The sequence below is a fragment of the Anopheles cruzii genome, chromosome 3, assembly GCF_943734635.1.
Source record: "Anopheles cruzii chromosome 3, idAnoCruzAS_RS32_06, whole genome shotgun sequence".
Classification (NCBI taxonomy): domain Eukaryota; kingdom Metazoa; phylum Arthropoda; class Insecta; order Diptera; family Culicidae; genus Anopheles; species Anopheles cruzii.
Genome location: NC_069145.1, coordinates 3,879,985 through 3,906,196, shown reverse-complemented (window position 1 = coordinate 3,906,196; position 26,212 = coordinate 3,879,985). Strand labels below are relative to the sequence as shown.

The window sequence follows — 26,212 nt, the reverse complement described above, 5'->3', positions numbered from 1 at the left end:
ATGGTTGCGGAAGTAGTAGGCGGTGGCCAGAACGAGTTTCCCGTGTTTATCCCACCGAGAAAGCGACAGGCGGGAAGAAAAACCAACCATGGCAATATCGACCATCATATCGACCACATTAATGTACAGGTACGACAACGATTTCCGTTTTTCACTTTGCTGGGAAGCCTGTTCCGATGCATCGGATGGGTGGGTCCGAATCCTTTTTCGCATAGCATGACGTTGACTGTAGTGGTGAAATGTTTTGATGAAACAAGGATTTCGCGATGGGTGTGTGCGTGTGCGTGGAAGGAAAACTGTTTATTTTGGGGTATAGTAGCCGGTAAGGGTGGTAAAACAAAACAAAAGAGACGACGTTTTCTTACTAAGAATTGGCTTTAAAAAATAAAATTGAATACACCTTTAGTATTTCGCACAGGAGGTGTTTGCGATATTTAACGATAAACACAAAACTCGTGTCTGACCATGGAATCCGAGTGAATTACTGAACTCACTTATGGACATTCGTCTCATGATTTCATATTGACTGCTGTTAGAACATTTTTAGTTAAATTAAATTCAAAACTCACAAATGTTATTAAGCCTTTTTGCGGTTGAACCACAATTCTATTTGTGACACTTCTATTTCCGCTATTGACAATGATTAAAAATTCCAGTTCCTTAAATCCAACGTCCAAGTCCTTATTCATACTACGCACTACTCCTGATGATGGAACTGTGGACCTTTTCTTCTCAGGGTACCCGCAAAGATTGGGATTTAACACCGGAACGCCAAGACTGCCGGAAGCCGACGAAGCGTTGGAACAGCGAGGAGATTATCGAGATAAGGGCAGGCGGTAAAGGGTGTCCCATGGCGACGACGGCGGTGGCGAATGGTGCCAACGAGGACGAGGACGATCTCAATGAGTTGCAACAGTTTCATCCACTCAAGGACAGTTCCACCGTTACGCCGAGCAGCATCTCCGAGAGCAGCTTGGACCGGAAGTCGAGCAAATCGGCCGAACTGTTGACCGGTGGCAGTGGCAAGCGGTCCAAAAAACGCGTAAACATTCGCACCGATCTCGACGAGATCGGTCGACGCCGATCGCCATCGGTGATTGGCAACTACGAAGATCTCGAGTCGGGCGAAACGAGTGTCCTGAACGCGGAACTTGACCAGCACAGCCTCGAGCGGTACAATACGAGCCGTTCGTACGGCTCGTCGGCGGACAATTATCTGACGATGACAGGCACGATCAAGCGGGGTCGCAAAAAGGGCCAATCGATCGATGTGCAGTTGAACATTTCCCGCGAGGAGCTCGAGCAGATTAGCAAACAAGCGCTCGCGGCCCACGACGAAACATATCGCACTCGGCAAGAATGTTGCACACTACGCACCGGGCTCCATATCCTGCTACTGTCGATCGTTTGTCTTCCTTTCGTGACGCTCACGACGGCAATCTATTCGTTTTACATGGGCACCGTCACGTGGTACAACATGTTTACGTACTTTAACGAAGAGCGATCATACTTCTACAAGCTGATCATGTCTCCGCTGCTCATTCTAGCCTATCCACTGGCCATCGTGCTCTGCACCGTAGGGTTGGCACTGTACGCAGGTTTCCGGCAGCTTAGCTTCCACTTCCGGGCATGGCTGAACGAGGTGTCTGACATCGAGAAGGGATTCTACGGTTGGTTGTGTTCATTTCTGCACCTCTCCGATTGTAGCCCGTACGAGGTGGTCATACTGACCGAGATTTGCCCACCGAACCCGAGTACCGCTCCCGGAAGCGGCGATGGCTCTAGCCACCCGGCGGCCGGTGCTGACGGAAGGCTACAGGGAGAATCAACACAGATTAATTCCTCCACCGAGGAGCTCTCGGTTTGAATCGGTCCCATATCTTCCGGCAACTTTAGCGAGGCCAGCCCCGCTGCCCTAGTTTAGAGGTAGCTAATGGCAAACAAGTTATCGGCCAACCGTAGAAGTTCCCTCACCCCTGTACTGGACACAACTGTAGCAAGGTGCGAGGGACCAGACTTTACTCGACCGTCTAGCGATGTCTACGAAATCTTTACTCTTTACAGCCAACCATAACGGCTTTCGATGGGCAATACTTTCTAGTTTCTAGCATTTTTTGCCATCCAGTAATTGCGCCATTTCGATGTTTATGCTAAAGCGAAAACAAAAGTATTCTACAAAACAATCAAATCATAAATGGTTCCAACGCAAGAGGGGAAGCGGAATATCGATATAGCAACCGGTCAAATACGAACACGGACACTGCTAGTTGAAACTCGTGAGACTGCACTGGCGAAGAGGAATCTCAACTCAACTCCGGAACCGGTACAAGCAACCGGCAGCAACAACTCGGAGGATCAAAGCACTTCCATCGCGCGGAATGGGGAATCTATAATGCATTACAATAATGTAACTTATACGAACCTTATGTAAGTATATCAGAAAGGAAAATAAAACAGGATTTTTTTTACATTCATACAAGACGACGCTTCTCTGCCTTGCTGGTTTTGTTACCGTGCGCCGGAAAGGAAAGGTTATTACGATTTCTACATTTTATGCCAGCGTGTGGACCTATGTTTAGTATATTTGTTGCAAAAATACATTGGTAGCATTTACGTTCCGACGCAGTCGATAGCTGCTACTGCACAGTCACAGACACCCGGCACATCTGCCGGGAATTCCGCGCTTCCCGTTGGGTCCGTTGTCACTATCACCTGCTCACAACTTTACTCGTCTATTCTCTTCTCCGGTTAAGCTCTCCTATGGTTTTCTCTGTTTTGTTTTGATTGGCAATCACAGTAGAATTACGGATTAGATGCACTGGTTGGATGCACACTGGTTTACATGTTGCGCTCGGCCCATCATTCGGCTCCGCCGCCAAAGGGGCCAACCGACGTTCGCAATCGATCGACAGCGCGCGCTGCGTTAAAAATCTACAAAAATCGCACATCTTTTGAACATCCTCAAGTCTTAAGCTCCCGTTGACCGCGCTGAGAGCCGGTCATTCGTTTGGTCTTCCCGTGCCGAGTTGGGGTCCCCGCTGGAAGGAGACCCCCTATCGTGCGTCCGACAGCGGCCGATCTGGAAGACAGGAGTAGAAGAGGATGTACGCTGCGCTTGCCTGCACATCCGAGGCATCGATGCTGGACACGTTGTAGTCATCGAACTTGAACCATCTACAACAAAACCAGGTCAATAACGTTTCTTCACAGAACACCGAAAAGGAAGACTCACTTTTGATGAACATTATTCAAGCAGAACGCCGTGTAGTGGCCGCTCTCCATCGAGCCGTAGTGGTTCGAGACACCGTAGAGGTGGTACCGGTACGTCGTTAGCCGCTTGTTGCGGTTCACCTCCGTGCGGGCCACGTAGCTCGTCATGTTGAGGTCGCTGAGCGGAAACTTGACCAGCGTTTGCTTCTTCCGGTACACCGTCGACATCGTGTCCGGATCGGCGTAGAAGCGCTTGAAGTGGATCACCATGATCGACGGGAGGCGCGAAATGTCGAGCTTCTTGATCGCTTCCTGGTTGCTCTTACAACTGGGGCAGTGCCAACCGCGCACCTCTTCACCGTTGAAGTACATATCGAGGCAGTTCTGGAACCGGAAAGGTATTATTTGTGACGGAACAAAACGTAGATGGATAGTGCCAACGATGGACCGCCAGATCATTACCTCCAGATAGCAAATGTTGGAATCCTGTGGCAGCTCGAGGCTGAGATTCGAAAACGACTCGTACGTGGCGCTCTCCTTCTGGCAGCGGGTGCACTTTACCGTGCTCTTGATCTGGCCGTAGAACAGATTGGAAATGTAGCTACTCTTGCCCTTGAAGTGTTCTATCCACGCCTTTTCGGACAGTGGTAGTTGGTCGAGGCTGGTTGAAATCTGTTGGACGGAAACTAGAATTACAGTCCCGTCGATATGGGCGCGCGGTCCGCGGTCCGCTGTATTGCTTACCTGCATCTGCGTGGTCTGAAGGTCGGAATGTAACCAATCTATGAGGATTGTGAGAAATTCGTGAGAGTCCTGCTGCTCGATTCCGCCAAACTGCCGCTCGTACTGTCCAACGACGTACTGAAGGAAGGAATAAGTAACAAAAAGGTTGAAATTTGCTTACAAAGCCTATACTGTATCGAATCGGCCGTACTCCCCGAACATTAAAAGCCTACATATCATTGGATTAGGAGCTTATCGTGTTTGGACGCTGACAGCATGTCACACGATCATCATTCGACCACCAAATCCATCCCCACGCGCTCGTAATAAATTAAACCTTTGCCAATCACACCTCGAGCGGGCGCATTGCTTGTCCGTCTTTTGCTGGACCACAATGGTTGGTAAACCAATTGTCAATTATACACACATTAGCATTTTGCAACTTTCATTGCTCTTAACGCCGAGTTCTTCATTTGATTTGACATGAACAGACATGTGTTGTGTTCGAATCATTGCGATGACTCGAAAAGAATTGGATTTTACGAAAACTTTTCGTACACAAAGTATGTTTAGGAAATAGAAAACCGCTCGGAGGGGTAACAAGTAATGAGCTGTAATAGTATTTTCACGCCACTGCCTGTTACGACTTACCCTCAGGTTCTTGCTGGCAATACACTTGTACTGGCCCGTCCAGAGCGCCTTGATGACAGCGGCCACCTCTTCGCCTATTTTGCCCTGCGTTTTGTTGTTGCTACTGGGAAAAAGGGGTACAAAAGGGGGAAAAGAGCACAAATAAAACCAATTGCAACGCAACCGAGTGTTACAAAACCGGACCGCCAGGCCGAGCCATCACGTGTCAATCATACTCACCGGTTGAGGCGCATCTTGAACGATGCATCGTGGAAGTACTCGTTGAGAAAGTACGTATTGCTGAGGCACTGCAGTATGCTGTTCATGTAGCAGGTATTACCTAAGTTCTTCAGGCCGGTCAGACCGCGTCCCTGTGGGAAGAAAGTGGAAGCAAAACGAACCGGTGAGAACCATAGAACGGTACAAGAGGCCTGACACAATTTACACACTTCGTTCTCGTTTAAAGGTATTGCCAGCCCCGTCCAACGAATGCAAATGGTATGCAAATATACACACCAAAGTGTGGTGCAGATCACGCCTGTGGCCTCACAAAAGGCACAGCCAGCCCGGGCGCAGCTACAGACACTTCTTGCCGTGGCCAGAACTCATGTAATCCCCGGTCATTCTTTAGCGACCGAGCAAGCTAAGCCACCTGCCACCGACGGACCAGCGGACTAGAGATGCTTACATGGCAAGTAATTGAATTAAACTATTAAAATGTTGCTCCTTTTCGAAACAAGAGTGACAGCTGCGAGGCCGCACAGCAAGCCATGCCGTTGTGTAATATTGATGATTGATTTTTCTGTGCGCTTTGCTTTTGCCAATGCCTCCTTCTCTTTGGTATCTTTTCTCGCGCAACCTACTTCACAGACCGGCGAAAACCGATTCGTGTTCCGTTTCGAAACCTTTCTTGGCATTTTTTTTCATTAAGTCTATAACCATTTCTCCTTCGCGGTTTCTTAGGGTAGCTTTCCTAACAGGATTCTTTTGTGGTACACGCGTTCACAGTTACGTTGTTCCGAATTTACAAAAATCACGAACCAAAACCTTGGATGTGGCAGCGCGGCAGCAAACACACAAAGGCAGCGCGGCGTCGCTCGGTCGTCGTGAAACCTCCTCCTGCCCAAGGATATGGGAGTCAGAGAAGCAGAAAAGGAACCGGTAACTAGGACAGCAGCCCATCGTCATCGTGTGCACGATAAAGCACGCACGAATGAAAAAGGAGGAGAAAAAAACAAAAACTGAAGAGCCAACAGCCAAGAAAGAATCAATTACTGCCTCCGAACCCTTCGAAGACAGTCAGCTGAAGATTCTTTGTCCAGCGAGACTGGGCCGTGCTTATCCGTGCTTTCGGAAATACGAAAACACCCTCGCTTCAGTATCATTAGTTTATGGAAATTTCGTTAACCATTTCCATTCGCCTGCCAGCGTGTTAGGATGGATTGCAACCGATGCCCAGCAACCCATTTGCCACGCGGCCCGTTCGATTTCTGGGCTTCAATCACTGACCCGTCTTCTGCCACGTCCACCACTAGCCCAGACAGGCCAGGGGGTCGGGACAACTTATCGAGTTTACACATCTACTTTCGTGTTATCGGGCAGTAAAAGAAGGTTTCAACAAACAGCCGGGGATCCGTGTCCCGGTGGCCGGTTGTAGGGTGCTTTGGCTTTCACCTCCTTCGGTGAACAACCGGCGGTACCGGGCTTTGTTGACGCGCTGTGGTCTTCGTGTTTGGCGGTTTTTTCGTGAGTGGATTGAGCCAGAGCCAGAGCGAACCAAAAATATCCAGCGCAGCGCACCAACAGCGGCGGCAACAGTGCGATACGGAACAATCGCAATCAGCAACGGCGGAGCAAGGGTCGGTTTGTATTTGATGGAGAACGGCGTCGTCACTGTACGACGGCCGATCCGGTGGCCACTCCACAGGGACGTCGCCACACAATCGTTAGAGCTTCCTGCCATTAAAAATAGCTTACGGATTGGTGAATAATTAAATAGTCCGCCGCGGTTCGCTAGACGGCTCCTGCTCCTGTGGGTCGACGGTCCTCTCTCTGGCACGTCGTTCGGGCCATGGCTGGCTCGATAGTTTTTCTTACGAAGCTCACAGCTCGCTGAAGAGACGAGAAACCAGAATACCATAAAGAAAGTGGGCTCCGCCGCCCCCTGGCGGGCCCCGACCACGAGAACGGGAATCCGGCGTTCAATTTGTATGCAGTTAGTAATTGATCATATCCCCGTGGTCGTGGACGGGAGTGAGTGAGAGAGAGCGAGCGAAAGTGGTGCGCCACCCTCCGGTCCGGTGCCTGTGTCCGGATAAATGATCCGGTGAAAAAGACGGAAAACCCCTCCGTGTGACAGCTGTTCATTTCCCGGCACAACTCCTTTTGGATTAGCGAACCATTTTTGCCGTTTGCGCGAATTGTTGTTCGCAACAAAGTTGTTTGTGGCGGCTAGGCAAGCGCGTTGCGGTGGCAGTATAGCCTAAATAGGGTAAGTGGAACCCTCGGGCACCCAAGGGCCACCACTAAAACGGTGGTTCTATTTTTCTACTTTCTTCGCGATTGCTACTGCGGAATTTTGGTCGATAAAATCGGGAAAGAAGCGCAGCTAGTGAACCGAATTGGATCGTTTTGATACGCTCTGTTCCATTCGCGGTTTTAGTCGCGATTCTGAAGTTGATCCAAAAGCCGCAAAACCTGGTCAACACGAAGCTGCGATTTGTTCAATTATTTGCTGACCTATCGAGTTCTTGTCTTAACCCATTTGTCGCCGGTTGTGTAAATTCAATTTTGCCCAACGGGCTCTTCGATCCTTGCTCGGTCGACCGTCGCTGGTCGGAGCAACATTCCACCGACCAAGCAGGCACTGACAGCAGACTGTACGACTTCGAAAGAATGGTTTTTCGCGAAAAATGAGATATTTTAAGCTGTCAGCAGTGCAAAAATGTCATTTTCTTTCCGTCGTACTCCCCAAAGGTCAGCATTAAACCAGTTTACGTGCAGTAGTTATTCATAATCACACAACAAATGAATGGATGTATGTCAAGGGAAGTCCAGGAACAGATGGCGCACGACCCCGGAGAGTTGCGAAAATTATAAATTCCCCGACCGACGACACGAAAAGCTTGCGCGCACGGACTCGGAGCTAATATGCTAACTAATGACATTAATTTCGTCTTTCCACCCGCTGACCGACTGACAGGGCCGACCGAGCCAACAACAACAACTACAACTGGCCGCATAATTTTGAGACTCACGGAAAGCCACCATCAAAAGCGCAACCGGCGAAGGTGTGGTGGTTCCCCCTGGAAAACCCACTGCCCACTGTCTGCGGCATATTCCCACAGGGTCACGGGGCAAGGTGATTCGGGGCACTGGAGACAGGTGAAACAATAAGAAGTGAAGCGATAATTTAACCCTCACGTGCCAACGTCACGCTACGGCGCAGTCTATGCTGCCTAATTCCCGTTGCCTTCATTCGGTTTTTTTTTCTTTTCGGTAGAAAGATACTGCCAAGACAAAGGATTCTTTTTTACCACGAGGATACCGGTTTTATAGCTTCATTTCATGTGGAAAAAAAATATATACAGATATTAATTTGGTGAAACCCAAATTGCAGCGCCATGTTTCGCGGTCGTTCATACCTTTTTGTACGGGATTAGCTGGTGGTAGTGTGGAAGTTTTATTTTGTATCCCGCGACAACGACCATCGTGGAGCCGGCGTGCGTGCGTGCGTGCTCTGTGGTTGCAAACGGCAAACGTCCGGCCACGAAGTCCGGTTTAGCGAAACTATAATATCGCTTGTACAGTAAGACGCGTAACTGTGATACCCTTTTTAGCAATCTTGTCTTCCGGTTGCAGGACGAGTGCTTCTTTGACCGTGTTCCCGGGCCGATCGCCGAACGCTTCGCTCGCACGCCGTCGGTGCTGTTGAATTTATTGCATCCGTTGTTCCCGTTCCGTAGGATGATGATGGCGATAATACGGCTATCGACGCTGCTTGCCAGGATAAACTCAAACAACAATCAATCACACCGTGCACAGTGCTCATGGCAGTCGGCAGTCTGCAGGTCGGTGCGATATCCGGAACACTTGCACCTTACGACCACCGGATCGGAACACACCAGCGATTCACGATGTCACACAGGCAGGCAGGCCGGCAGCGTCGAATGGTTTATGTGTTGCTTTTCCCCAGCTTTCCCCTTGCCGCGAGCAAACTAATTCGCGGAACTAATTAAATAACCACAGCGCGGCCACCGTTAAGCACAGCGAGAACGCGTCAAATTCTTCCTCCGCTGTCGATCGATGCTAACGGAACGGAAGGTGCATTCACCGGAAAATCAAACCACCGTCACCGTCGCGCGGTACACTTTCCCCGAAAAGCGAACCCTCCCAAAACACGCGACGCAACTCCGTGGAAACCGTGTGGGGGACGACTATGAAGACTTGTTTGCGAGGGCTAACTCGGGTCGACCTAGCCTAGATCCGGCTCCACCAGCACATTCCAGCACCGCGAACGCGAGCAAACTGAACCGGCCAGTCGGCCAGCGATGGGCCTTCGGCCCGATGTTTGTTTGGAAGTTCTTGCCCTCCCTGCCCCAAGCACGAGTGTTCGCCAGGACGTCTCGTCAGGACGAGTGCTCGGCTCTCGTCGAAAGAGTGACACGGCCAAACACGAAGCAAACGCCGCGGCTCTCTCAAAGTCGAAGCACACTCTCTCTTTCTCTCTCGCGTGCCCGGTTCCAATCGAGGAGGCGCCCATTCCTGTGGCCGGCACATGGCCAAACACACAGTAATCCCGTTTGCGAACCGGCAAACTGGCGGTAACCATCGCCATCGGTAGTACGCGAAGCGATGGACTTAGCGGAAACCTCGAAACACGTAAGAGGAATCAACGCTCCGCGGCGTATGTCGCTGCAACGTGCCGTGTCTTGGAGACGGAACCATCGCGGTCAGTGTCTCGGAAAGCGCCATCCGCGTACCGTAAACAAACTCCTATCTGCTAATACTCTGGCCCTAATCGAACCGTGCTCGATACACGTGGCAACGGAGGGTCGATGCGAAGCGTGTCCCAACGCTGACGCAAAGCACCTTCACGGGTTTCTTCCGCGTGTGTGTGTGTATAGACAGACAGGGACGCCGGAAGGAGCCATTACCAATTCTGATTGGCATGCCTAATTGACGACGGAGCGCTTACGAATTACGTGGCGCTTTAAGAGGATGGTGTTGAATGCAAAACTCAGACAAGCTTTAAAGGATCAATAATTTGGTCATTTGAATAATTGTTTCAGATCCAAGCGGACGACAATATGTTCGTTCAGCGGTATCCGATCTGAAACCGGTGGTCTCCGATCGGGGGTCGATGTCCACCGTTGAATAAGTTCGCTTTGGCATTTTATTTGGTCATCCGCAGAACCTATCCGCAGCAGCCAGCGTCACCAGGCGCCTCCATCAGGGCTCCACTTCATAATGGTTCCGAATATTAAAATACAATAAACTGGCAGATTGGTTTTGGGCGCAATAGAAAATGCAATTACCACCAGTATGGTCGTTCGGATTCCGGAAGTTCCGGACATGTCCGCCGTTGGCTAACCGGGGGGAAGCGATTTGACCAAAACAATTTAATGATTCAATTTTACGATTTTTCGGCAAATGCTCCACCATCTCGCCACTGGCTGGCTGGCACACGCGAACCAGACAGACCGGAAGCGACCGACACAAGGCGAGAGCGTGAGCGGATGAGTGAGCGAACGAGCGAGCAAGCGAGAGAAAATGAATGGAAGCGCCACTGCAGAAGTACGCCGCCAGCCAGCGACAGTGTCAAGGACGAAGCGCCCTCGGATGCTGGGGTGGCGCACCGAACCACACGTACGATGCCGGCACCAGAAAATTGCAGGACAATTTTCTGTCGTCTACATCTGCAATGCACCACCAACACCATCATCACCACCACCACCACCAACGGATGCAGTCCAAACCAAAGGTCGTGCCAGTCGGGTTATGCGGCGACATCAATTATTTTCTATTACTCGGAATCGGAAAAGCGCGCCCGGGATTCGAGCGCTTTCGAAGTGTCATTACCACCACCACCACTATACCGCGGTCGCCGTTTGAACGATTCTGTCTGCCCAACCGGAGGTTCGATTTGTGCGCCACAGACCGAACCCATAACGAATCGGACCCCATCACAATCGGAGCGCACAGCGAAGAAAAGAGTGTGCCGTCGATTCGGTTGATCATTGTTTGCTCCCTCATTTATCATCATGCTTTCTGGCAGCAGCTGGCCAAAGGATAAACTTTTTACGACGCGCACCACCGGCGTCACCATCAAGGCAAGCAAACAAGCGCGCCATATATACGTCACACGCAGGGCACACGCGAGAAAAGGTCACAGTCATTCACCGATCCGACCGACAAAGGTGGTGACCGGAGGAACCCATACTATGCCCATAAAGCAAAACGATAATGAAAGTAAATTGAGGCCACGTACTGGTGTTCAACAATTTGGTAAAATTATTGAACCGGAAGTTTTAGAAAAAACCGGTTCAATGATTCGGTTGATTTCCGACAAATTGAGTTTAAAATGGCGGGTTCAAAATTCGGTTTCGTTTCTTCTACCGTCTCATCCAAGTATGCCTAAAAGCGCATTATAAAACATTCTCTAAGAAACGTTAATATAATAAGTATTCGCCACCGGTTGGCCCAGTTGGTCAGAAATCACATCATAATACGTTGGTCACGTTTTCACCAACGATTCGCAGCTCATGCGCCGGCCAATGATAACGAATGGGCGACACACGCGGACCGGACAGGCCGCAGTGTCGTACGGAAATCGTACAACGGCGACCGCATCGATCCCCAATGGAACCCCCCGCATGCTACTTACCACGCTTCCGTAGACCGGTGCGAAGTCACGCTGCACCACGTCGAGGTCGCGAATGGTGCGCACGTTATGATTATGATCCGCCAGCGGTTTGGCCGACCGATCAAACTGTGGCATCGTCGGAACGCCGGCCACGGGTGGACCTTCCGCGTACGGCTGCCGGACCGACTCGGGCACGTTCTCCTTAAGGCGTCGCTTCTGCTCACGGGCCAGCGCAAGCTTTGCCTCACGCTCCCGGGCCAGGCGTTGGCATTTTTCCTCCAGCTCACGCTGTTCGCGTTCCTTTTCGCGCAACCTTTCGGCAAAAGTGGTAATGGGAAGATCAAGAGAAGATGATATATGATGGGTGGTTGCGTCAAACCGATTTTGCGTCACCCGTACCTTCGCGCGTGGGCCTCCCATTCTATTTGTTCCGCCTGTTCCGTCGAAATGTGTTCGCCGCTTTCTTGCTTCTTCTTTTCCATCTCCTTGTAGCTTTCCTCCTCCTCGAGAAGGCGCGCCTCTTCGGCATTCTATGCAATAAAAAGGGACGAGAGAACGGAAACGCGTGTTACGGTCACACCGATACTCAACCACGTTTCCTTACATAGTCTCGCTGTCGGTCCTTCAGCTGCATCACTTCGAACAGCAACGATTCCTGGGTCTCATCCAGGCCCGGATCGGCCGGTTGACTGTGTTCGAGATTTTGCAGCTCCGTTTCGGTGTTAATGATTTCCAGTGCATTCTGTTTCGATTTGTCCAGTATCTGCTCGTGCTCGACTAGGATGTCCTCGAGCGGCTTCTGGCGTGCCTCGTAGAGGGTCACCGCTGCCACTTTGCTGTTTCGGTCGATCGTTGGTTTAAAGCCGGGCTTCGAGAAACTGTTCTCCTTCATCGGAATGTCGCTAATGTTCGGATACTCAATATCATCTGCAAATGCGGGAGGTTTACGATTACGGGATGCTTTACGTGAGAAACACACGCAGTTTACCTAAATTTTCACCAGCGGAATAGAGGGCCATCGGTGGGCAGAAGGCGGGATTGGTGCAAGAAGCCGGATAGTACAGCAGGAACTTCTCGTAGCCACCGTCGAGACGCAGAATTTGCGTGTGTTCGATGTCTTGATCGTACTATGCGAGGGGAAAGGATCCATGAGCAGGAGAAGAACGCGATTCCATCGGTGTCGCACTTACGTGACACAGGATGTAGTCTAGCACATAAATAGGAGTGTCCTTCACCGGGCTACCGCTAGTACTCCAATCCATCAGCACCACCTGTTCCTTCACCATCCGATTGGACCACAGCTTCCGTGATTCGGGTCGCAACGCGTGATTAATCTTTCCCGCCGTCATGCCCGCAACCAGCAGGTGTTCCGGCACGTTAACCAGATACGCGTAGCGGAGATGTGACTCGTTGAAATCTTTCTCCGACCGGCAATCCATGATCAGCAAGCTGACACGATTGTCGTTCATCATGCCGTGCAGTTCCGTCGCACTAACCGTTTGTCTGGCTCCAGAACCAACAGCCGTCGATGAGCCGCCAGCCGACGCTGGCGCAGCTGTGTTCCGCTCACGACTCGAAACCGTGGCAACCACTGGCTGGGAAGCGTTGGTGCCTCTGCTGAGCGCCTTTTCCAGATACCGAGCGTCGAGACTTTTTTTCAGATTACCGAGTTTATCCAAGATACGATTAATGTCTGATTGCGAGCAGAGCAGCTTCGTGACCATCTGTTTTTTGCGCGGATACTCCTTGTGATCGCGGATCATCAACACAAGACGCATGAAGCGCATGTAGCCGACGTATGCTTGCTCCTCATCTTTTTCGATATAGAAACGCTCACTCTGCTCGATCAGCTTCTGGCCCGACCTGCAGATCGTGTCGAGGTCACGGTTCCGAATATCGGGCGGTAGTTTATCGTGCAACTTCTCCAGATCATCGATTGCCGAGCCCAGATACAGAGGTTTCAGTTGACTCATTCTGCACGATTTGTGGGTTGTGTCGTGGCCCTGGTTTTTACTGAAACATTATTTTGCACTTTCCCGTTACACTTAGCGCAAACAATGCTCCGTATTCAACAACAAGGCGGTCCGGTCCGGAACGTTGGAGAAACACGGATGGTTTTCGTTAATTGATGGTTTTCGACTTGTGTTGTGAGTTGAATAAGTTCCAACAAAATGACAGCAGCAAACGTCAACAAGATGACGGGTCCTGACCATCACTCGTTTTGAATGTAATTTCAGTTAATTCAATCCGGAAAAACTATTCGTATCTTTTTAATATTTTGAGCAAGTCTGGGATTGAAAAAGTGTTCCCCAAATGTTTCAATAGTGACTGTGATTAAGGGCAAGTTCACTTTCAAACAGGGTCTCACTTGAACCCTGCTCAATGTTGTGACGTTTCCAACAATCTGACAATCTGACGTGACGGAGTCGATTTGCTTGTTTACTGTTTACCAAAAAATTTTAGTCTTCAAGAAGATGAGCAACAAATCCTAGTTTTTGCGTCGCGTCGGAAACACTCTTCTTGGGCGGCTGTGAAACGGAAACGATGAAATACGCTACGTCCCCTACACCATCAAGGAGCAACAGCTCCCTGCTGGGGATGTCGTCAAGGGCGGCATCACCGCTCCCTCACCCGGCCAACTATCGAGGTGACTGTATGAGCGCTACCACGAAAAGCTACAAATATCTGCGCCGGTTCGTAAAGTTTGACCAGATGGACTTCGAGTACGCCATGTGGCAGATGGTTTACCTGTTTATAGCCCCCAAAAAAGTTTACCGAAACTTCAACTATCGGAAACGTAATGCCTCGACCAAACCCGGGACTGGTGCTGGCAACTAATCGATGATTATGTCTTTCCAGATACCAAGTCACAATTTGCGCGCGATGATCCTGCTTTTCTAGTATTGCTGATGGCATGTCTATGCGGTAAGATTGTGGTTGGACCGCTTTTGAATACGCGTTTAAACTCGCATCACTCTTTTTCTTGCAGTCACATCGATAGGGATGGCGTGGGTGTTAAGCTTAGGATTCACACAGACCATCCTGTTCACACTCTACGTGGTATTTGTCGACTGCATATTCTGTGGCATGGTGGTGGCCACCATTTTGTGGCTGATCGCTAACCGCTACCTAAGGGATCGAAACAGTGACTTCGACATGGAGTGGGGCTATGCGTTCGACGTCCATTTGAATGCCTTCTTTCCGCCGCTCATTCTGTTGCACTTTATTCAGCTGTTCTTCTATCACCCGTTGATCAGGTGGGACTCGTTTCTGTCGACATTCATCGGCAACACCATTTGGCTGATGGCACTCGGCCACTACATCTACATCACCTTCCTAGGCTTTGATGGTACGTTAGCCGATGACACGAAAAACAAACCAAAATCCGTTTTCAATATTTAACGTTCCATCATTGCAGTGGTCCCATCATTAAAAAACACCCGGATAATCCTCGTAACCCTACCGCTTCTTTTTATTTTCTACGTGTTGACTCTCATCATCGGGTGGAATCTGAGTGTATCGCTGATGTACTACTACCATTATCGAGTACTTTGAAGACAAAAAAACAATCCGCGTGTGTGGGGACTTGTAGCCTGTTAAATAATAAAACATGAATTGAAAACGAACGTAAAAGAAAAGATAGTTTTAATTTTGCTACTCGGCAACTGATTTTGGAGAAATTGATTTTACCATTCGCATGGAACCTTTTATTCCATGAAGTTTCCAAAGCATGCAAAAATGATACGGCTCATCAATCACATTTGAAATCAAAAACTCGCTACGCAAATGCACTCCTTTTGTACTAAATTTTACATGGAAGAAGTGCTCAGTGCAGGGCTGGTTTTCTTTGTTTATAAGCGCAAGTCCAAAATTATGCTTGTGGTTTCAATTCAGATATGGTTGGACCGAAATAAAATAACCGTGCCCAGGTTATCTGCCATTCCATCTACAACCTAGTTCGGTCTATTATTTTCGGCTTTTCTACCCAACGAGGTTCCCTTTCACTTGTATTATAATTTGAGGTACACAACTCTATTCGTTACCGTAAATTCCTCACCATTCTCACGATTTACCAATATGGCACATAACGCTCAGTTAGCAAAAAATGGCGCACAATAAACATGAAAAGAATTCTGTTCCGAATAGCACGAGTTCTCATTTTGGTACGGTTTTGGCTTTTACAAGGTCGTTGGAGTTTATCTGAATTTAGCTCTTTGGGGTTTTATTTCGAATTACCCAGAAGATTATAGACCTCTTTGGGACCACTCATAAGCTATCCGTGAGTTCTGAGTTCCTGTGTCGACGAAATTAAACCGAGCTGTCAAAAGGGTAGAAACGGAACCGAAACTGTCAAAACGCACCGCAGAATAGTAAACAAACTACACGCGGACGAATTTATAAAATCTCTGCACAGAAATAAACGATTGCAGTCAAAATGAAAGCTGCGGCAGTAATCAAGAAAGAGATTGGTGTTGAGTAAGTCGGTGTTCAAAATGATAAAACGGTGTGATAGCACATTATTTTCCAGGACCAAAATATGCCGATGGTGCCTGTCGAAGTGTGCAGCTTTGAAGCCCCTAGCGAACGACGAGTCCGGACAATACAAGCTTCAACTACTCTTCGAATGTACCGGTTTTCAGGTAGGAAGATTGTTAAAACAGACATCTCAGCCTATTCCAAAAGAAAGACTGTTTTATGAGAATTGTACTTTTGTAGGCCAATGTATTACCTGGAGTTCCTTCGTATTTGTGCACGATGTGTGAATCACGTTTGGATAAGATGTATACGTTTCGCTGGCGATGCAACAAAAACATCGCATTGGTCAATAGATTTACCACAGTGAAGAACGAGACAGACATCCATAGCAAAGATGATCACTCTGCTGAACAAACGGTTGGCACAGCATTGTTAATCAAAAGTGAAGTTACCTCACCGGATGCAGCGTACGATTTGCACTTGATTCAGAATAGTTGTAATGCTGATCAAGTAAATGGGACACATGAATGTTCTGGCAACCAACCTGATGATTTATTCGAAGCAGAGGAGAATCCAATTGCATTCAAATTAGAGAATGGCGATGTCGATGAACAGGACAACAGCCCAACAAATCCTTCAGAAGTGATCTGCCAGGATCGAGAAGATGCCCCTGCGACAACCAGCACAAAACATACACATATTGAGGATTCGGCATCAGAATCAATTCAAAGCAGAATTGCTGCGATCGATGCCGGAAAACGCCTCAAAGTTGGCCAAAAACGTAAAAACGATCAAGAAAAAACGCTACATCGGTTGCGCTCGTATAACCTTCGGAGTCGTCAACAAGTTTACAATGGCAGAAATCGGAACACCCTCAGAAAAGGCCATCGCAATAAGGAAAATCATCCCTGCCCTTATTGTTCTGCAAATTATATTTATCCAAGCCTTCTGAGACGTCACATCCGCACTCACACTGGCGAAAAGCCTTATGTGTGTAACATCTGTTCCAAAGCGTTCAAATCACGAAATAATCTGGCACAACATAAGAAAATCCACAACAAGGATCAACATTATCAGTGTCCGCAGTGTTCGTCCAAATTTGCATGGTTATCCACATTCAAAAATCACATTCGCATTCATACCGGTGAAAAGCCGTTTATTTGTAAAATCTGTAAAAAAGCGTTCCATTCATCGTCCGCACTATCATATCATTCAAAAATTCATAACAAGGACGAATACAAACAGTGTCCGCATTGCCCTTCAAAATTTGCGCAGTCGTCATCGTTGAAGGATCACGTTCGCATTCATACCGGTGAAAAGCCGTTTGGTTGTAAAATCTGTAAAAAAGCGTTCCATTCATCGTCCGCACTATCACATCATTCGAAAATTCACTAAAAGAACCGATAGCATTTGTTTGAACCTGTACAATAAAAGTGATTGCTCACAAAACATTGTCTTTGATGGAACATGGGAAACGGAAGATAACGAAAATAACGAACATTGCGACAAGAGAAAAACGTATTATGACGTAAAGTTTAACTGTTTAAGGCAAGTTTAAAATTATGTTCAGACGTTATTTACTCCATACGTGCAAATAAAGATCTCCCTCACTAAACAAACAATATTACATCAGTAATGACCGGTTCACTACTCAATTGCTTACATGACATAATTGGAGCAATTTCTGGGCGGGTACTACCGTTTAATACAACAGGAGACAAATATGGCCCTATCGAAAATCATCTTGCGGCTGGTACGATTAAGAATACAGAACAATATCATGCGAAATGGCAAGGAGTGGGAACGGAATGTAGAAGGTATCCGATGGAAATAACCGATTTTTGTTTGTCTAAAGTCTGGGTGTTTTACAACTAATTCATTATCGGCAGCCTAGCGGAAGAGCATTGGATCGGATGTTCAAACCTATTTAATTATTGCAAGGACGTTAGCAGTTTAGGATCGAAGTCATTATCGAAAGAAGCGACGATATTTTAATATTTACAAAAGCGAGACAAGTCGGCAATTTGCAAATTGAATTTCCTAAGAGCCCTCTGCACAGCCCTGTTCCATCACAATCATCGCGTCACTCGAGCTGTCATCGGGCACACAAACATGACCACAAGCGAGAGCGAGACAGCAATCGCTGTGTGCGCTCGTGAGCGAAAAACGCGTGCGTGCGAAACGGACAACCGACTGTATCGTGGTGGTTTGACGGGACGGGACAAAAAAAGGAATTCGCCATTTTAAAAAAGACCCTCAATTCGTAAGAAGGAAGTGCTGCAAAATAGTGCTCTTGTTCCCTACGCCTGGATTTGATCGTTTGATAATTCATCCTTCTTTTTCGCAATATGGTGAAACGTTCTCCAGTGCCCTAACCGCGGACGGGTGACTGTGGAGAAAGAGAAAAGTTGCTTTGTGAACCACATAAATTTTGTTCGCCCCCTATCCTTGGCGCACCTCGGTTCGCTCTCTGGCTGGTTGTCTGCCTTTTCCATCGCGGACCCCGAGGAACCGTGGAAAAAAAGGTTTCTTACAGGTAATTAGTGAACGGTGCAATGGGAAACGAATCTGCGGATTCCTGGCAGGGCGGTACACCAAAATATCTTACGTCCGTCCCTTGAGCTGGTGGGTTCGTTTACGAAACATCACTGGCATTTGCTGCAGCGCGGGTGTACCCCAGTGACGGAGGCGCAAACCAGCTGCAGATGCGGAAATAAGGATCGCAGCTACCGCGGACTCTGGGTCTAGCGAAGAGGTTCGCGATATTCCTATTCATTCACCCTTCCCATTTGCCCTAAACGCTGCGGTGATGGAACAGTAACCTGCAGGAACAGGGCTGACAAAAGAAGCGACACACCAGTGAAGCAACAGTAAAAACAACAACATGCTAACGCCGGTGACAGGAGCGCCCCGTTTTGTGAAGCAATTCCGGATTCTGATGGCAGATTTTAGAGTGAACACTGGCCAAGTATTCTAAACTCTCGACGCGCTGCGTGCGTAATGTGTGTGCTTTTAATACGTAAGACACCTATGGGTACATTTTGTTCAAAAAGTGTGTTTGTAGTTTGTGAAGAATAGTACATTCTGTTGCACATTCGCTCATGGCAACCGTTGATTGTGAAGCATGCAACCCGGGCGAAAGTGGGTTGAAGGTTGCCCGCACGACCAGCCTCTTGCAAAGCAAGGCGCTTTAGTGGCAACTTCCTTCCAGATGTGGCGTCCACGGTGTGTAGCGAACATGTTGTGAGCGTCGAAAAACATAACACGTTTCTGCGTGAAAGTGTGTTAATAAAAAACTATTTGCATCTCCAGCATGGCACTTTAAGCTTCGTGTTGGGCCGACAAAATACGCTGCAAGGGGTCACTAGATGTGTTCTTAATTTCTTTTTATTCTGCTTCAGTGTGTAGCGGTGCATCTCGTGTGTTACAGAGTAGCGAGAGAGAGAGAGGGAGGGAGCGAGAGAGTGAAACCGCCCGAAGGAAAACTCCCGGCACCTAGAGTGCCATAAAAGCGGAACACTGTCCTTCAGCGCCGACGACCACCCGCGGCCGCGGGGTGTACGCCGGTACCTGCGAAACACTGTGCGTGAAAGTGCAAAGTAACGAGAACCGGTTGTTGTACAAATTGCATGAACACAGTAGGCGTCGATTGGGCGGTTTTGTTTCGCATGTGAAAAAGTGAAGAGAAAGGCGGAAAAACCGAGCTACTTCTCGATCGTGGTCCACCGGAAGTAACCATTCACCAAAGTGGATACTAAAGGCAACCTGGGACTTTCCCAGGACTTTGAAAGGATGGTCGGACTCACGGGTGGGGCCCATCTGTACGCGGCCGGGCTCCCGACGGGGATGCCGGCATCGCAGGACGGTATGTGTGCCACAAAATATTGTTTGCCAACCACAGTAGCCTTCAAGACTTCCGCTACTAACCTCCGCTGTTCCGATCCTGCTCCGCTTACAGTTGTCCGTGACATGGGAGGTGCGATGCCAACGGCAGCCCCGACCAGTGCCGATGCCTGCCTCAGTATCGTCCACTCGCTCATGTGCCACCGTCAGGGGGGCGAAACTGAAAGCTTCTCCAAGCGGGCGATCGAGTCGCTGGTGAAGAAATTGAAGGAAAAACGGGACGAACTGGACTCACTGATCACGGCCATCACCACCAATGGCGCACATCCGAGCAAGTGTGTCACGATACCGCGTACGCTCGACGGCAGACTGCAGGTGGAGTGGAAAATCCAGCAAACACGAGAGCCGCCAGGCAGCAGCGATCTCTAATGCGGTGTGTGGTTTTTCGATTTTAGGTCGCTGGTCGCAAAGGATTCCCGCACGTGATCTATTCGCGCATCTGGCGCTGGCCCGATCTGCACAAGAACGAATTGAAGCACAACAAATTCTGCCAATACGCGTTCGATCTCAAGTGCGATTCGGTGTGCGTCAATCCGTATCATTACGAGCGGGTCGTATCGCCCGGCATTGGTACGTGGTGTTCCCATATGCGCGTCGTTTGCAATCCGGTTTGGCAAATCATGCAATCCTGCTTTGCCTTTTTACAGACCTCTCCGGTTTAACGCTGCAATCGGGACCAAGTCGGTTGATAAAGGACGAGTACACGCCCGGTGCGGTCGTTGGCGGTGGTGGAATGGACATCGATGGCAACGAGATTGGAACCATTCAGCACCATCCCTCGCTGGTGGCCGGCGGTGCTTACGCCAGTATGGGCATGCATCCACAGGTTACCGGTAGGTGTTTTTGACGACCGCTTTCCCGGGATTCGCTTTGCCGTTTTCTGTTGTCAATTGTTTTTCTTTTATTCATTTATTTACGTTCCGTTTTGTCTTCTGTTCGGCCAGTAGATCCGTTAGGCATGTACGGTTCTAGTAGTGGCCCTAGGCCAATACCGAAGCTGGAGTCCTCCGAGCAGCAGGCCCGAAATAATGGTCCCAGCAGCTGGATGAGCGGTGGTGGGCCATCATCTGTCGCTGTGGCAATGGCGTCGGCAGTCGCCTCAGCCAGCAGTCAACAGCAGCAGCAGCAGCAACAACAACAACACAGTCGCCTTTCGTCTTCTTTGCCGCTTTGTAAGCCACGTTTTGCGTTCTTTTACAGCCTATTTTTTTCTTCTTTTTTTACTTACGAATGTTCCCGTAATTCCCACAAACTTATAACTTGAGCTTGAGTGGCAATATCATATCAACGCAATTGTTTCCGTTTCGTTTTAGCCTCCGTTATCGGTGGTCCAGCAGGGCTGTCAAATAATGGTTTGCGAGGACCACAAAACTCTCAGCAGCAGCAGCAGCAGCCTCAACAACAGCCACAGCAGCAACCGCAGCCGCAACCTCAGCCCCAACCGTCATCACAATCCGGCAGCCAGCTAACGAACGGCGGTGGTAACGGCGGAGGTCTACTTGGGACATCGGCGCAATCGGGAGCTCCTGGCGGTGGCCTAGTTGGCGGCGATACATCTCAGTACTACACCAGTGCGGCCCCTACCGTAGTGGTCGATCCGTCGATGACGAACGATGCGCAGGCGATGGGTGGTGGTGCCGGCATGGCCGGCGGACCGCTGTCTGCCACATCACCAGTATCGCCTCATCTGCAACAGAATGGCTACGTGTCGGCCAGCAACGGGCAGGCTCCGCAGACCGGTCCCGGCCAGCAACCGACGGTCCAGAACCCGGCAGCACAACAGTATCAACAGCAGCAGCAGCAGCAACAGCAGCAACAACAACCTACTCAGCAACCGGGAAGTTCGGCAACCTGGTCCGGATCGAACACCCTCAACTACACCCAATCGATACAACCTCCCGGTCCACACCAGCAACAGACGCAACAGCAGCAGCAGTACTGGCCACACAGTTCGGGAGGCACGGCCGGATCGGTCGTAGGATCCGGCACTGGTTCCTCGTCGAGCAGCGTCGGCAACACTGGCAGTGGCCAGATGTCCGAACTACCTGGTCAGCAGCGGTTACTGTCGCGACAACCGGCACCCGAGTACTGGTGCTCGGTTGCATACTTCGAGCTCGACACGCAGGTGGGGGAAATGTTCAAAGTGCCCTCGAACCGGCCAAACGTCACGATCGACGGATACGTCGATCCGTCCGGTGGCAACCGGTTCTGTCTCGGTGCCCTCAGCAACGTGCACCGGACGGAGCAGAGTGAAAAGGCAAGGTAAGTGTGTCAGCTTTCGAGGATCGCGATCGGATCGGGACTAATCGGGATTCGGTTCCCCGTTAGGCTGCACATCGGGAAAGGTGTCCAGCTGGATCTGCGCGGCGAGGGCGACGTCTGGCTGCAGTGTCTCAGTGATCACGCAGTATTCGTACAGAGCTACTACCTCGACCGGGAAGCGGGCCGAACGCCGGGCGATGCGGTGCACAAAATCTATCCCGGAGCGTACATAAAGGTAAAGGTAAAGAGCCGAACGAGGTTCCAAACGATGGCGAGCAGGATCTTAACGCCTGAATCCCGCTCTCTCTCTCTGTCTCTCTCTTGCGCTGTTTTCCCCAGGTGTTCGATCTGCGGCAGTGCCATCTGCAGATGCAATCGCTGGCTAACTGTGCCCAGAAAGCGGCCCACATACAGGCAGCCGTTGTGTCGGGTGTATCGTCCGTCGGTGCTCCGAGAAGTAAATTCCTTCGCACGCAGCGCAATGCTAACGCGATTCATTGTTACACGGTTGTTGCTTTTTCTTCCGTAGATCTATCTGCGGCCGCCGGCATCGGTGTGGACGATCTGCGACGACTGTGCATACTGCGGCTGTCGTTTGTGAAGGGTTGGGGTCCCGACTATCCACGGCAGTCGATCAAGGAAACGCCCTGCTGGGTGGAGGTGCATCTGCACCGTGCCCTCCAGCTGCTCGACGAAGTACTGCACCAAATGCCCATCGATGGTCCCCGGGGAGGCGAGTAAGCAGCAGCTCGAAGCAGAGAGAGAGAGGTGGTACTGCACGGTGTGTTAGCCACGGTGTGTTAGCCACGGAATCGATCTCGGCGGTGACGACGGTTGATTATAAATGTACAGAAATCAAAAGATCCAGACACCAGGATTCTGTAAATATGGTCTGTGTGTGTGTGAGAGAGTGAGTATGTGCTGGTAAGAATGCATGATATGGGTGGAGGACTGTGGCGAGCTACAGTAGTGATGATCCAATGAAGGAAGCAATTCTTCGACGTTCGGACAAGTGTGATTCTATTATGACAAAGATTTAGTTTTTTAAGGCAACAACGTACACGATCACTGCACACTCCCTCCGGTCGCAACACGTACGCCTCATACCCTGACAAATAAGGGGACCTTCACAAGGGCCAAGTGCAGCGCATTACAGCAGAGCGGGCAGAATACATCGCTATTGGTTTAGTGCTAGGAGGATCACCGAAGGAAGAGCGAAGCCACGGTGGTGGAGTTCACATCTTCTCATGTATACTAACAATTTGCAAAACTGTATATGACTATATAGAACTACATCTATAGCTGCTGGCAGAGATGGGACACTCGCGAACGGCGGGCGGAAGATCCGTTTGGGTTTGGCTAACAGTGGATAAAAACTGCAGCGCAGAAACTCGGGATGCGATGTTGTAGCAAACAAAAACAAAATCACTATTTATATACAAACAATATACTACCGATCCTACTTGTTGCTACACGATTACGCGATCGAAGCGATCGCGGCTGTTGAACGAAACAGAGGAAAACAAATATATTCGGTTCAGGTGTTGTATGGTATGGTGAACACAACCAAACAAATAGAAACATGATAGACTACGGTTTCGTTCCACTTTACAGTGAACCTAAAAAGACAAGAAATGAAGGGACAGAACGGGCGACAAAGCGAAGGAGGAGGCAGACAGGCAAGTGACAGCACTCCGTTTCTCCGATCTGTTGAACCGAACGGCCATGGGGATAGAGACCGAAGAAGCAAAGTGGTGGTGCCCGAAGGACGGCCCGGACACAGAAACATAAACAAACACACGTGCAAACAACCTACAAAAAAGTTCTACCTCTGACAAGAGAAAAGTATATAAAAGGAAAAGTTACTACACGCGACCGGCGTTAAGAAATGGAAACGAAACATTCGCTCCAGCAACGTGGAACGTGACACGGGGGATATAACGAGGGCCGATCACGAGTCTCCCGGATCTCGCCGAATCCGCTACCGATGCGATCTGAGCCGATTCACTTGTGCACTGATCGTTTCCCCCCAAAAAGAGCCACTATTTTGTGCAACTTGCTTCTTTTCACTTAGTGGGGTTGCACCGAATGTCACCGAACACTAGGCAGTGCCTCAGCCAGTTTGCCATTTTCAAGGTAGAAACAAAACACAAAACGTAACGCAGTACCGACTATTTTCGACGAGTGCCCAATTTACCTAGGAATTACAGAAAGTTAGACTGAGCGAGAGAGAGAGAGAGAGAGAGAGAGTAGAGTGTTTGCGGAATGATAAAAAAACGCGAGAAGAATAACAAGATGCCTGTGAGATTTTTTTTTTTTCAACAATCTGTTGTACTTCCGGTGCCATGTTGTCGTGTGTCTTTTTCGGTTTTATGGTCGTACCCACCGCGTGGTGGTGGCGCAGAGATACAAAAGAGAAGCGTTGAATCTGAAGAACTAGTAAAACTAGTTGTCGTGTCATGTTAATTTTATATGTTCCGCTACTATTCCGCTATTACAGCAGCCGATAGCTTTCAAATGCGTTTTTCTGGCCTTCATCGTACACGCCTGCACTTCCAAATTGGGTTCTTTTGGTGGCGACTGTCGTAGGGAATTAGCGATCGCGCGTCGTGTGGCGCTGGTTCCATCTTTCTTCTCTCAGCGCAGATGTGTGATAACAGAGGGATAAGGATAAGGGAAGCTCAGACGCCCTGGACACGCGCCTAGTACACAGAACATGGTGGATTAAACCGCGAGATGTGTAGGACCTACCGATAATGAAAGCAAAAACGGTGACGGCTGCAACTTACCGGTTTGGTTTGAAAGTTGATTTGCTAAGAAAATGGTACAACGGAACGAAATCAAAGATATAATATATTGCAACAAAAAGGATAAGTGATCGTTCGTTCAACGTCACAAGTGCAATGCGTTGAAGCTCCCGAGAGAGACACCCCGTTGTGAATTGATCATTAACTCGCAGAGGATCGTTAAATGGAAGTCGACACCCTCAAAGGAAGCGGGTGCCGTTTAGAAGCCCCGAAAACCGTCTCAAAACCGAAGGCTTTGTGGAGGTTCCGAAAAGAAAGTCAATAATCGTGGACATCTGATGAGTCCGCCTCTATTCAATGGTCTGGTTTGGATTATTGTTCAATTAGGTGTTGTATTGTTTAACATTTTTACGTTTTTCGATTGTTTATTTGTACACTGTGTCGTGTGCGCTTCTCTGTGGTAACAGGCGAATAGCATTACACCGGAGGACGACTTTGCGTACGTTATTTACGATTCATGTTTTTATTCTCTTCTACCCTTTGCTGGTCATTTTAATGTTGCTTTCAACAAGGTTCCACATCCACACCTGTTTTGACATGAGGAAGCAAAAGCCAACCATTTCGTTAAACATACTGTTTTTCGACTGTGTTTAGTATTCGCCCAATTTCTACAGCCTCTGCCACCCCTGCGTTTTTGAGAAAATTTTCCCCGAAACCTTTTTTGTTCTCGTATGTTTGGGTACGTTCCGACCATCGGTCGATCGGTTGGATGCGAGGACGACGCAGATGATCGATGATCGCTGTTTTTCGGCCGTGCGGTGTGAACCACAAGAAAAGGACAGTGGAGCGGACATGAAATTCAGATCCAAGACAGAGATTATAGATGGCAGTGACCTGGCACACAAACCACACAGGGACAGAGGGAACGTACAGAATATGAGCATGAGCAGTGCTGCGGCGTTGATTAACTTTAAGAAAGAGAACGTAAAAAAAACAAAACACAAAACAAACATAGAAAGTTGCCCTTATTGCGAAGTGTAAATGAGTTACATCATTTTATGAATAAAAAGATCTACTATTTTTAAGTAAATACATCAATGCCATTTGACAGTTATTGGCAGATGCCTTATGTTTTGTTTACCGAAAGTTAAACCGATGCTTTTTTTTTCATAACGTTTATTTGAAGATTCTCATGCACTTAGTGTATTATGTACAGATGGTAGAAGAAAATGAAACGTTTTATCTTAACCGATCCGAGGCCTACTGAGCCGCACACGGTGGTTTCCATGCATCCGTTACGTCAGTAATCTCATTTGCACATAGTTGGCTGTGCATTGGTAGACTTTCGTTGACGAAACCAAACGCTTCAAGCAACACGCAATTGTTGCTCCTATAC

At 49.0% G+C, this 26,212-nt stretch overlaps 4 protein-coding genes across 5 annotated transcripts; 3 read left to right on the top strand and 1 right to left on the bottom strand.

The window, feature by feature from the left end:
* LOC128274999 (transmembrane protein 169) lies at window positions 1–1,867 on the top strand. The gene is made up of 2 exons (XM_053013365.1): window positions 1–129; window positions 737–1,867. The coding sequence occupies exons 1-2, from the start codon at window positions 1–3 to the stop codon at window positions 1,865–1,867; spliced, it is 1,260 nt and encodes a 419-aa protein (XP_052869325.1).
* Window positions 1,868–2,574: 707 nt separating this feature from the next.
* LOC128271452 (ubiquitin carboxyl-terminal hydrolase 8) lies at window positions 2,575–13,401 on the bottom strand. Of its 2 annotated transcripts, none has more exons than XM_053008987.1 (11): window positions 12,619–13,401; window positions 12,417–12,555; window positions 12,033–12,355; window positions 11,828–11,958; window positions 11,450–11,741; window positions 4,804–4,934; window positions 4,585–4,687; window positions 3,955–4,071; window positions 3,673–3,882; window positions 3,233–3,594; window positions 2,575–3,174 (listed from the first exon to the last, which is right to left on the bottom strand). In XM_053008987.1, exons 1-11 carry the CDS (start codon window positions 13,399–13,401, stop codon window positions 3,054–3,056), a joined length of 2,712 nt encoding a protein of 903 aa, XP_052864947.1. In that variant the 3' UTR covers window positions 2,575–3,053. The 2 variants fall into 2 exon arrangements, with proteins under 2 accessions (XP_052864947.1, XP_052864948.1); XM_053008988.1 differs by having other exon boundaries at window positions 4,585–4,684.
* A 483-nt stretch (window positions 13,402–13,884) lies between these two features.
* Window positions 13,885–15,019, top strand: LOC128272858 (protein unc-50 homolog). The gene is made up of 4 exons (XM_053010741.1): window positions 13,885–14,225; window positions 14,288–14,353; window positions 14,418–14,777; window positions 14,847–15,019. The coding sequence occupies exons 1-4, from the start codon at window positions 13,973–13,975 to the stop codon at window positions 14,981–14,983; spliced, it is 816 nt and encodes a 271-aa protein (XP_052866701.1). The 5' UTR covers window positions 13,885–13,972; the 3' UTR covers window positions 14,984–15,019.
* A 4,580-nt stretch (window positions 15,020–19,599) lies between these two features.
* On the top strand, window positions 19,600–22,817 carry LOC128272005 (mothers against decapentaplegic homolog 4). Its single transcript, XM_053009711.1, has 9 exons — window positions 19,600–19,769; window positions 19,863–20,122; window positions 20,203–20,377; window positions 20,455–20,646; window positions 20,752–20,979; window positions 21,121–22,069; window positions 22,136–22,304; window positions 22,409–22,526; window positions 22,599–22,817. The coding sequence occupies exons 1-9, from the start codon at window positions 19,697–19,699 to the stop codon at window positions 22,808–22,810; spliced, it is 2,376 nt and encodes a 791-aa protein (XP_052865671.1). The 5' UTR covers window positions 19,600–19,696; the 3' UTR covers window positions 22,811–22,817.
* The last annotated feature ends 3,395 nt before the right edge of the window (window positions 22,818–26,212 follow it).